This window comes from Sinohyriopsis cumingii, chromosome 9, assembly GCF_028554795.1.
Source record: "Sinohyriopsis cumingii isolate HCF-2022 chromosome 9, ASM2855479v2, whole genome shotgun sequence".
Lineage (NCBI taxonomy): Eukaryota > Metazoa > Mollusca > Bivalvia > Unionida > Unionidae > Sinohyriopsis > Sinohyriopsis cumingii.
The window spans coordinates 61,654,756-61,668,276 of NC_142969.1; the positions used below are offsets into that span (position 1 = coordinate 61,654,756).

General features: G+C 32.5%; 1 protein-coding gene across 2 annotated transcripts in view; it reads right to left on the bottom strand.

Annotated features, from left to right (window-relative positions):
- The window catches only part of LOC149791906 (homeobox protein Hox-B1b-like), a 44,847-nt gene extending 34,044 nt beyond the window's left edge, over window positions 1-10,803 (bottom strand). The window contains exons 1-2 of one of the 2 annotated variants that reach the window (XM_089970422.1): window positions 10,558-10,803; window positions 9,793-10,467 (exon numbers count right to left, since the gene is read on the bottom strand). In XM_089970422.1, the coding sequence (XP_089826548.1) occupies window positions 9,793-10,390 (598 nt within the window). In that variant the 5' untranslated portion in view covers window positions 10,391-10,467; window positions 10,558-10,803. Of the gene's footprint in view, window positions 1-9,792 lie in introns of both variants that reach the window. The other variant, XM_089970421.1, reaches the window with a different exon arrangement.
- Between the last annotated feature and the right edge of the window lie 2,718 nt (window positions 10,804-13,521).

Genomic DNA, 13,521 nt, shown 5'->3' on the forward strand with positions numbered 1-13,521 from the left:
ATATTACTGTTATTTCAAAATATATTAAAACAAAGCCGTTAATGTTTACTTATGTTCTTATGTTGCATAGTAGATTTGTATTTTAAAAAATGCAGTGTAATCTATTGATTAATAGGTAACGATTATGGGCTCCTTGTCTTTGTTCGTGGAGGTTAAACAACAGTTTTGGGAACAGTATTCAATATTTTTAATACCTTGTCGTATTAAATGACAACAACAACTCATTATAAAACTAAGTGTTAATGCTCCACTATCACTGTTCAGGAACCACTTTTCTCGCTATTTTCTCAGCTTCCGCCACACGCAGGCGCCATTTACTAACTGCCCGTAAAGACACCTTTCCATTCGGATGATAATTTATCCGTCAATATGAGCGGATTGCCGCTGACAGCGCTGGTATTACAAGAGTTCTGCCACAAATAACTATCTATTAAGTCTTCATTGCATTTTAAAGTGTATGAAAACGTCAGACGGGGGAGTGTTATTTGTCTGTAAAAAGAACCATGTGTTTCCACATTTAGTGTAATAAGAGAGTGCATATTTGTATTTGCTTTAGTCTCTTATTTTCTTTTTCTTTTTAAGACAATGAACATGTGCTCATATATTATGTCAGTCTAGCTGTCAAGAATATGAACAGCTTACTGGATTCACATTTTAAAAAAATAACTCATGATGTGTGTACAGGTGTATGCATATGTGTGGAGGGGAGAGGGAGAGAAGTGAAATAAAAGGGAGATAAATTATTATGAGACGTGACAGAAAACAGAAGATTAAGGAAACACACTAAAGCTTTGTTTACATATAAATAAGTATGTATAATCAGATTTTGTTTATGTTCATTATTTCGTAATAACAAATTTATCGTTGTAAAGATAATTACTTTAATTTAAAAGAGTTATCTTCCTTGTTTAATTGTGTTCAAACAATCCAAACATAAATACGAAACGATTCAGAAATATAAATCAGTCTTTTAGATCAACTATAAATATAATTATATTTTAAAAATCACATACATAGTTCCCTACATTTAAGATTCATTTTTCTAGAAATACAATGGGTTATTTTCATACTCTACTCTAAAAGTAAAAATGAGCCCCGAGGAATAGCCATGTCTTTTTAAGGAATAAAATCGAAGGATACCAAGAGATTACTGCGCTGTCAACGCTATTCCAGTATAATCTAAAACTTTATACAAAGCCTGTGTAGAACACGATATGAGTGGTTAAAGTCACATCGTATGACGCAGAAAACTAAAAGCGTTTAGTTAATAATGTCTGAAAGGAACTTTTTAAATTTCACGCGCCTTCTTGTGTGACTAGACAATAATAAAAGTAAACAAGTTTTGATATCTAGTAATCTTATTGCAGACTTAATATTTGTTATTGTATTTAAAACTGTTTATAATTGCAAGAAATGAAGTTTGTTTGTATATTGCAAGCATTAAGTTAAGAAATGGAAAATTGATTTCACACAATGCACGCACAACCCTAATTTCGCTAAAGTCGTTCATATAGTGTGTGAGCAGTTTCCATGCCCACAACACAACGCCATTTCATAGAGTCTGTGAGCAATTTCTGAGCTTCACAGCGCGAAGAATCCTATAAAATATGAATTTCCGTTTTACATAACTATCATACTTACAACTGAAGACGTTTGTTCCCATTGTAAAGAATGCTGTTATACCAAGATTTGACTTTATTTTCTAATGGGTATGGCATATTATCCTTAAATGGCCGTTGAAAGTTAATTTAATCTTATTTCTCTACTCCTTGTATTCATCTTGTCACGTAGATGTTTTTAAAAAGTAATTCAGTTATTGCACAGGTATCATTTATATAATGTAAGATGAATAGAGTTTAAAATAAATATCAAAATAAAATTGATGTCCTGCACTTTTAAATCATTTTTTAAATAAGTCCATTTTGTAGAAATCCAGTGCAAATTCACGAAATATTAATATTAAAGCATCGTGCCTTTCTGCACGTTCAAAATCATCTTTTCATAACTTTTTTCACTTTTTCATTGTGTCCTATTTACATATTTGGCTTTTCCCTACGCATGAAAAATAAAGTAATAAACAGATTCACGAAAAAAGAACTTAAATTTAAACTGCGTCAATCTGCTTGCAAATTTTCCGATATATGTGGAAGTATGAAAAACAACAATGTGTAATCTTTCCTTATATATATCGTTTTATAAATTCTGCAAAGTATATTCCTGTACAATTTAAATAAAGTCTTGTGAATTAGTAATGGAGTTTTGTGATTTTCAGATAAAACAAGCTCTACAATAGTTCATAATCTCATGTATTTCTTAAATGCTACACACACACACACACACACACACACACATATATATATATATATATATATATATATATATATATATATATATATATATATATATATATATATATATATATATATATATATATATCAGGATTTCTTGTCTTTCTCTCTATTTCTTGGCATAATACAATAAATCTTAATCAGACTAAATGTTTGAAGCATATGCAATAAGTTAATTCATTCATATATGGAGAGCACTTCATATTTTATGCATATAAATGTTAATCTTGCGCACAACAGATAGTATTTATAGACATTGCTTGTTTCCCGACTCCAATCAAAATATGTAAGAAATAGATGCTAACTAAACGATAGAAGAGGCTCAGAAATAGCCAATTATATATATATATATATATATATATATATATATATATATATATATATATATATATATATGTGTGTGTGTGTGTGTGTGTGTGTGTGTGTGTGTGAGAGAGAGAGATAGAGAGGGAGGGGGAAGCTGGAGCATTTGATCAATATGTAATTATATAATTAACATTAATGTCTGAAGCTTGTATGGAGCTTTGAATCGCTTCGTCAAAATCGCTAGGTCAGTTTGGTGTGGAAAATAACTCAGTTTGACTCATTTGCAGTAATAGTCTAATGACGGGATACTCAATGTGTAAGGAAAATCAGAATTTTACATGTACAAATTAGATGTAAGTGGACTTTTAAAAAAAAAAAATCTTTCATAGCGCTTTCCTTGTTACATTACATCATGTATTCGTGTCTCGTCGTTAAACTCCATGATTTAGGAGGCATTATGGTAGTAAAGGCCTCTCTTTTCGATTACTCTGGAAGATTCGTAGAATGGCGCCGCTAATATTTTCAAATTACAAAGCATTTGAATGAAGAACCTGAACCTTAGGCGTGATATGAGCATTTGCAAACAGAGTGTCAAGCAAATTCTTCCAATGATTCGACTTACTTTTCAAATTAGGGGAAAATCTGAAAGCTGATACGGAAGATACAGACGAGAATCTTCAAAAAATGTCTGACGAAGAAGTCTTTGATCTTAGTCATAAGAAAGTTTGGCTGAGGTCAACTTAAGAGAAAGAAACACAGAAACAAAAATGTAAGGATAGTTCATCCATCATTGTTAGCAACGTAAACCATTAATAAACACCTCACCATAAAGTGACAATTTTGATAAAAAGAAACACCAAACACAAGTACGACATCCCAAGGCGAGAATGCCAGTTTCACGGCTTATCCGTCAATTCTTGTTCAATGTGCGGTGTGCCTGCTTCAAGCCCGTAGATGGACTAATTACAGAGAACATTTATCATTCTCGACTTGGTTGCCACCTCAAGTGGCCTTGTATGACCTGAAATCACACAAGAGGTGGCACTATCTGTTTTTCATTGTCACAGAAACTACTGCTTGGGTTATCAAAGCGAAATTGGATCCTGGGATTAGGTATGAGAAGAGAAAATTCTTTAATCAGAGAGAGAGAGAGAGAGAGAGAGAGAGAGTATTTGTTTTTCTGCTCATCTTGGACATTAGTTGTGTACTGGCTATATGCTTCAGCACGAGAGAAAGATGCGATATAGAAACATCATTTAAGAAGTATCCAAAGCATATATAACTTGAGACCAAAGAAAATATAAGTTGAGACTAAAGAATATATAACTTGAGGCCCAAGAATACATAACTTGAGACCAAAGAATATATAACTTGAGACCACAGAATATATAACTTGAGACCAAAGAATATATAACTTGAGAAATATTTTACAACACCAGTTGATGACTTAATATAATTGAGAACTCAGTAGATTTTCTAGAAGTGCATGCTCTATAAACAGGTATGAACTGAAGTGAGTCAATTGACTTTAAATATTACATATGTATAACACGTGTGACTGGAATGAGTCAACTGACTTTAAATATTACATATGTATGCTGGATCAATGTTAGAAATAAACGTAAAGAAGTAAATATAAATGATGTTAGGATGAAGAATGAAGCAGATGAAGATAGATAGATAGATAGACAGATAGACAAGCGGACGGACATATAGATAGATATATAGATGAGTTATCACAAGCTCGTCGCTCTAATCTAAATTTCTGTCTTTAGATTAGAGTGATGATATCGTGATCAGCAAATAATAATTGCATGCTATTATTATTATTATTATTATTATTATTTTCGTACGTTACTAACTTTTGTCAGATTCAACATGCTTTTCAAATAGAGTCATTTATACTGCAGAGTCTGCTCAATAATGAATACTTCATTTTGACCACTTGCTACGTAACATTTTAATCATTTGCTACATTATATTTTAATCAGTAAAATTTTATCAAAGCTCGTAGAGAATTGTTATACCTACACAGCATTTTTATTATAACAACTACTTCCTGTTTCGCCAACAAAGGGCTTCCGATCCATGTAAGTATCAAATTTCTCCGCATTAAGGGGATAGACAAACATTTGTCAGCAAAAGTTTACTTTTCGCATTCGGTCTATAAGCTGTACCGCCAAAACGGCTGCGCCATGCTCAAACAATAGAGAGTGCATAATCGGTTTAACGGCGTATGTCAACAGTTTGGACGCGACAAGCACCATCGTATCATAGCGACACGGGCTGAAAAGATTATTTTTAAAAATGCCAGTTCGTAGTCCGCAATACGCAAAGATCTTAGGGCAGGTGAGGAGGATTCTCTAAGTAAACGTCTCCCATGTTGTGACAGCTTGTGGCAGGTTATAATTTCGATGTCAAAATGAATGGGAAAAATGTTAGCAATCTCAGTCGATATGAATCACACGTGAATTTTTTTATATTAAAGGAAAAGCGACAATATGATAATTGAAATAAGAAATGAATCAAGTACCTTTTGCAAAACATACGAAGCACAATGATACAAGAAAAAAGCAAGAAGGGAAAACTGGGAAGGGGAGAGGTAGCCTGCAATTTTATAATATAAATTTTATCGTCATAAAATTCAAAGAAATGTACACAAATATGATAAAAACTATATTTATCGACATCTGTGTAAAGGTGCATATAGAAAGATTACACTACATACGCACTGAAAATTTCTTTCTTGATCTCATGATTTAGGAAGTAAAATGAGAGCAATCTTTAAGCAAGAATAATTTTTTACTTCTTCGCCTTTGTATATAGTTTAAAACAGTCTTATACAGTTGGTACAGTTTTATGTGAATAAACGATATCATTTGCGATTCACTGAAAGTACAATGGTTGTAATCATTTCGAAAGACTTTCATTTATAATGTGTAATGTGTAAATAACGCGAGGGTTATCATAAAGTGTCTCTCTGTATACATTACTATCGTTCTGTTATAGTCATGAAAGGAATAAAATCGGGATATCAAACGCAATAAACATAAACTATCTGATAAGAAAATATTATCTTTGATACTATCATATATGAGATCATGTAGATAGCAAACACTGTTTCATCAAAGAGACAAAATATCAAAAGTAATATAGACCTTGCTAAATTCATTTCGTATTTATAAAACTGTGAGATATTTTCCTATAATCAATGAAGAATAACAGATTGCGCCAACTGCAAAGTTGTCTATAACATTTCTTAGTTGGTGCAGCTCTGAGCGCGAATATTGTCAATTTCATTCTTATTTTAATTCGTTAAAAGGTTTAGTTAAGTTCTATAAACACTATTAGATTATAACGTTACAAAATAACGGGTGGCTGGTAACTATCTTTACACGAATACGCATGCGTAGTGTGCATTGATGAGAATCTCAGCAAACATTATTCATAATTCTGTAATATTCCCCCCCCCCCACCCCGAAACATTATTCATGATACTGTAATATTGTAAGCTCCCTTAAGTTCGGCTGTTTATAATATTTTGGTCCAGTTGGTCCATAAGTGCACGATTTTATTGAAATTCATCTAAGCGAGAAATATTGGGAGGTATTATGGAATGTATTCCTTGCGATGGAAAGCTAGCAAATTATTATTGAATATGCTTAAGAAAAAAAAATCATTGGTGTGAAAATACATAAGTAACTGAGGTAAAACAAATATTGGTAATTTGTTTTATACCAATTTTAAGATAAAGTCCAATTTGTTAAGGCAGTGAATTACAAAGTACTTAATGTTAAGGCAGTGTATTACAAAGTACTTCTAAATTAGAGCACCGTAAAAGCTCGCAATAGAACAAAGTGCAATTTCATATGAATGAACAATTACTCTTTTCTCGATGACCAAGGAACTCAATAAAATGCATTTAATGACTAACACAACGGTATGCAATAATACGAAACATGATTAATTCAAAACATTTGATTTCTTTTCATGGTTGTATGCTAGCTATTTCATATCAAAATGCAATATCCTTCTGTTTGGAACCCCTCTTTCTCCGACGCCCCACCCACAAGGAAAACCTTGTTAATAATATGTTTTCGTTAGATATAGGTTTGGAATAATAGAGCACTGTTGATTTTCTGGTTGTTTCTGCAAATTCAACAGACACACACAGATATATATATATATATATATATATATATATATATATATATATATATATATATATATATAGGATCGCTTAATGATCGTTTCCGCGTCTTGTAACCAATCGATGTTTGTGACGGAAAATAAGTAAATAAGTTTATATTTTATTGAGGAACACGTCACATGGTTTATTAAGTATATTGTTGCTTCTAGGAAATTCGAAATGCAATATTCAGACGTACATTTCAGAGAGTTTTAAGGGTCACGGCAAACCTGCGTTCAACGCTAAATTTAGACTTGGTACGTTTCGAGCTTCAAGTAGTGGGCGTAAACTACTTAGAAATCACGGTGTTTGTGTGTTCAATTTTCTACCCACACATTTCCCAATTTAAAAATTAACTAGTGTTTCGCAAATTGTCAGGCGTGAAAATACCCGGAAATTTTTGAAAATCTCAATGTTTATCCTATCTCTGGCACTGTAGGCATCCCTTTGTGATGGAAACACGGATTTTAATTCCCCACAGAGATATCTCTCTCATCATGATAGGCTTTGTCACTCAATAGAGAAAATCCTCAATTGGCGTGTACAAATAAAGCCGGCAATTAACGTTGAATAGTGCGGTTTCGATTTCTTCTTTTCACATCTAGTTACGGCGTACCGATGCGATTTTAATTTTACAATTCTTGGCTATTGCTAATAGACCGACGCCATATTGCTAGAAGGGAAAAAGGCCCACCACTTAATAGCCTGATACGATCTTATCGCTAGTCATCATTATACGGTAGGCTTTAAAAGTCAAGAGGTTGGAGGCATAACGATTAAATGATATTATTGTTATGAAACGTTGAAAAATAGTATGAAAAAATATACTGTAAGGTTTCAGATAATTTGTTGATGTTATCAATTTGCAATAGGTAATGTATTATACAATGGGATTAAATACAACACGGGGCAAAAGTAGGAAATAGGTAGCGGCAACTGTTTGATCTAGTAATGAGTAAATTACTTATAACATGTTAACAAATGTATTTTAATGTAGAGTTTGCACTGAATTATGATAGGAATGTGTGATAATATTGCATCTATTTTAATTAACCTAATTATTTATTGCGTTATCAATCGTATTGGTGACCTCCAAGTCTGATTTATAATCATTACCTTTATATTTCCGATTCTTCAAAAGACAACAAACAAAATCAACCGTGGTGATCCCACTTTTCAATCATAATGATGTTTAGGTTTCTATTTTCACATATCTATATTACCTGTTGTATGTCCGAGTCAAACAACATGGTTTCAGACATAACATACATATTACAACACCAAAAATCACAAAATGTAGGTAATTACATGATGTACTCCATATTTATTTTTAAATCCATATATCCACCTGTCTTCTAAATGAAATAAAATTCCTTATATCCTATGATATACTCTAATGGTACCCACAATGCTAATATAATTCGTATTTTTCAAATTCTTTGATTACAAAAATACGCAAACATTTGTTTGAATATGATTAAACCATAGGGAGTTCGGATGTAAGTTATAACCTTGTATTAATTACAAAATACCCCATTATTATTATTATTATTATTATTATTATTATCTAGCTCTATTCCCAACAGTATTGCACTTAAGTTTCAAGTTACCCATGCAGTCGGCAAAATCGTGTCCTGTTTATCATACAATTTACATGTATGCAAGACGATTCTTAGTACTGACAGTGGCTACCAACAAACTGGGTCGGGTCTACCATATGTAGAATTCAGGTATGAACTGCAACAAATATCATGAGTTGTTCTATATTTGTTTCATAAACATAATTGTAAAATATGGCTAATGATTTACAATAACTTATTACCATGAAAAGGGAAGTCTTAAAGCAAATTATTTTATAATGATGTCTTGGTTTCTTTCCTTTTTTGTTCCTATTGTAATTGTTGTCATCAAGCTACTTTAAAACTTGACCACCGGGTTTATTTCCACGTTGCCAATTGTACCACTATCTGAATAATTCAGTTAATAATATTATTTTCATGTTTTGTTCACCTTCTTTAGAAAATTCATCAAATTAATATCAAATTGAATATATTGCTTTCTTCTCCAAGGATAGAAAACTGACAGATCATTTGAGTTATGCAGTATCATGTTGTGTCGAATAAAAATGGAGATTGCCAGATATTCTGTTGTGCACGTTTCTGGGGGAAAGAGAGTTTTCAAAGACGTTTATGCTGATGCAAAAGCTATTCGATTATTTCATGTATTCGTACAATATTGCAGACAAAATTACCAATTTGAACCACGTACTTTAATTTTACCTTTAACAAAATTAGTAACTGAAACATGTGTTTTAATTTAAGTTGTGACAACATTAGTAATTGAACCATGTACTTTAATTTTACTTCTGACAAAATTTTACAAATTATCCATTAAAACTATTATTGATTGTGAATCTCATTTCGGAAAGAAGTAAATGTGCAAAATAAATGTAAACACTATTTAGTCCACATAAACATATCCAATAATTTTATATCTGCCAATTTCGAGTTTGTAGTGTAAATTTAACAAAAACTTACAGTAATATTTAATAGCATTTTAAGTGAGTACTGATCAATGTCTAAAATATCCGTGTAAAAGTAGGCTAAGGTGGTAACTGTATACGGAAATCATCAGTTCAAAATTTACCCTGTCTTACCCCTGTAATACGTACATTTTTCTTGAATTATTAAGGAAGATGTTGAGCAATCAAACAAATGTGAAAATTAAATCTCGAGTGGGGGAAAATACATATTAACAAAGAATATTTCAATGAATGTTTTGGAAATACCTTGATATGCTATGCTATTTATCTTTTGGATTACACTTTGAACCTTTCTTGCAGATTGCAAGATAAAACAACTGACAATTGATACAGAGAAATCAAATTAAAATCCAACTGACTTACTGTTATCAAAAATGCATACATTTACATAAAATTGAGATACGTACTTGTTTTTGTTGGGTTTCTCTTTATCTGCATCCAGCGGAATGGTTTTGCTTGTAAACTCTGGGGACTGGGGGACTCAGATTTTACCGGGGAAGGAGAGGCATTTTGAGGTATGTACGCATTATGAGTTCCGTTAGAGATTGAGCATGGCACATGATTCTCCACACACGGACTAGCATACATCGCTCTCCCATCCCCAGGGGAAAGGGGAGGGATTCCCCCGTGGTGGAGTCCCGTTGTGTCCCCATTCACGGCAAGTCCTGTGTAAGGATCCATACAATGTGTCAGCTGCCCTTCCGTCATGTCGTGGTACACAGGGGTGCGTCCTGTACGCACCATCATAGGGGAAGTATTGATAGAATAAGAAATTGACGAATGATGCTGATTGTGTCCTGTATTGCCAAGGGTCAGGTCCATGCAGTTCCCGTGGGACAATGTATTTTCTGCTCCGTAATAGCCTTGTTGCCCAGTGTCAAGTGACCTGTTATTATTAATTGACGAATAGCCGTATAACGTAGCCGGAATTTCATTTCCATTATAAACATTGCTGTAATGTGGAGAATCTAAGTTACAAAGTGTGTAGTCCGTCTCTGTATTCATTATGAACAGCAGTTATTTGCCTTCGTGCTCGCTTGTAAATAAGGATGCACAAATTGCCTGTCGATCCTTGTATAAATCTGAAATAAATGAAGGTAAATTACTCTGTGAAAATGACAAGATCAGTAAAACCTCATAAGCCACGTGGTCAAACACAGCCAATCACAAACCTTCGATACAGCTTCAAAGACGAAAGTCAGGATTGATAGATGGGTCTTCACACATCCCTGGAAGCACTTTTCTAGTGTCAATTTGCTATGGATCGAACACTGCGAACGGAATGCCAACGGCCCACATCGGTACAGCTTCCTTCCAATTTAAAATCGCCGCAACGGTCACTTGAGGAAAGTAAAGACAAAAAATAATACGCTATTTCCTTCATAATTTTTGCCTTTAAAATTTCATGTATAATAGTCCCTATCTTCGAAACGCTATAGGAAAACCAGTGATAAAGTCATGCTTATACAGTGTTAAACCGCCCAAGCAGAACGCGACCCATGTTTACCGTTGCATTTTCTGTCACTGAGGCTATATACATGTAGATCTGGATTGCTATAAAGATCACCTGGTGAAAGTGAAAAGTATTACATTTCGCAAGGTAAGCGCCCTTAAACCATATTTACCTTACCTGTGTCACCGATCTCTTTTAAAATCATTGTAAGAAATTAGGCATGTAATTTACCTCTTGTTCTCTATTTCTGACATTGCAATTTCACTGATGGTTTGATATTAAACCAAAACTTAAATTGAGTCCTCTCAATATAAAAACGCATATGGCATCTGATTTTCATTCTAATAGATTTAGATATGCAATTAATATTTCATCGATAAATCAAAGGACAAGTATATTATATTATATTATATTATATTATATTATATTATATATATATATATATATATATATATATATATATATATATATATATATATATATATATATATATATATATATATATAAATAAACAGTCTTTCGGCACTACGTATGTAAATTCATAGCTGCAGTGTAAGTTGTCCATGATACTGTTCGATATGATATGCAGAGATTTCAACAACAGTTAGCAAAAAGTAATGAAAATATAGAGATTTATTTTATGTTCAAAAGTCTACGATACATTCTGCACTTATATTGATGGGAAACATTTTTACCACAAACTGTTATTAAAAGTTCTCCAAACACGACCTTCTGCTATTGAAAGAAAGTGTTATTCATCAAACACAAATATTTAAATATTTTCATTCATTTCAAAAATAATGTTTTGCACTCTTTCTACCTATGACATCATATTATCACTTCCCAAAACATATATTACTACCATTCCCCATCCTACTCAATGTCGTTAATATTAATTTTATTATTATTATTATTATTATTATTATTATTATCATTATTATTATTATTATTATTATTATTATTATTATTATTATTATTATTATCATTATTATTGTTGTTGTTGTTGTTTTAATCACTCTCAATATACAATCAGATCTTCATTTCAGTATCTTACGGTATTAACAACGACATCAGAGCAAAACTTAAGAATTCCTTATTGATTACGTTCACATAAATGAGTCACAATATTTATGCCTTTGAATGTTACGCATGTGTCTACATGTTACATTTAGGGATTGACGTAAATGGTTTCAGATGTCTAGAACATAGCTATGCATCACTGTTTAGTGAAAGTCTAACCTTCGTCACTCTCTCTCTCTCTCTCTCTCTCTCTCTCTCTCTCTCTCTCTCTCTCTCACACACACACACACACACACCACGCACACTTGGCTTTGAAACTCGTATCGCATCATTTTATTTTGTGATCTTATCATAATCTCAACTTTTCGTATCGTATCCACATACTGACCACAATATATTCTTTTTATCCAGTATGGTGACACATGGTGACTTACAGACAAAGCGGCTACGGAGGGCCTAACTTTGATGCAGCTTTCACTCTATTCTTTTATATATATATATATATATATATATATATATATATATATATATATATATATATATATATATATATATATATATAGCACAATCATTGTACAATGTAAATTCCAGTACCATTGCATTGCTTAGTTTTATAATTTCATTCTGTCTTCGGACACTCGTATATAACCTAACGGTACTGTTCTACGATAATGTTGGGTTCTATGATATTGTGATAATGCCCGAGCAAAGGCTGTATAAGTAGTTCCTAATGTAAAGGGCGGTTACCGATTTTGTACCTTTCAAGGCGTCATGTGCCATCATATGACACGGGCGGTAGGTCATATTATCTGCTGCGATAGGTGTAGCAACCGTTGTTGCCAATTACATATTCGGGAGTCAGGTGGAAAAGCATACTGTCTTAAAACAACAAGTCGGATCTAGAGAGAGTATCAATAAATGTTACACACACACACACACATACACACATACACACACACACACACTCTCTTTCTCTCTCTCTCTCTCTCTCTCTCTCTCTCACACACACACACACACACACACACACACACACATACATATTTCCACAACATACACTCTTAGTGAAAAGTGGCCACCGAAGTGACCGCATTATAATCTACAATTTTTTTTTCTCTCCGAATAAATGATTTTTTTAAAATTTTTGTCATGAAAAACATTAGTCTTTGCGAAAAACACATGAAACTTCTAACCGTACCGGGTTCATTTTATTGTAATCGCTTTGTGTGATGAAATGATTGGTGACACAATGCTTTAAATTTAATTTCTTGTATGGAAATTTGTAGCAACACATTTTTCAATAAGAGCCTATTTGCCACGGAAAACAACACATTTATAAACTATTTGCCATGGAAAACAACACATTTGTAAACTATTTTCTATGGAAAACAACACATTTATAAACTATTTGACATGGAAAACAACACATTTATAAACTAATTGACATGGAAAACAACACCATTTTAAACTATTTGACATGGAAAACAACTCATTTTTAAACTATTATACATGGAAAACGACACATTTATAAACTATTTGACATGGAAAACAACACATTTATAAACTATTTGACATGGAAAACAACTCATTTTTAAACTATTTGACATGGAAAACAACACATTTATAAACTATTTGCCATGGAAAACAACACGTTTATAAACTATTT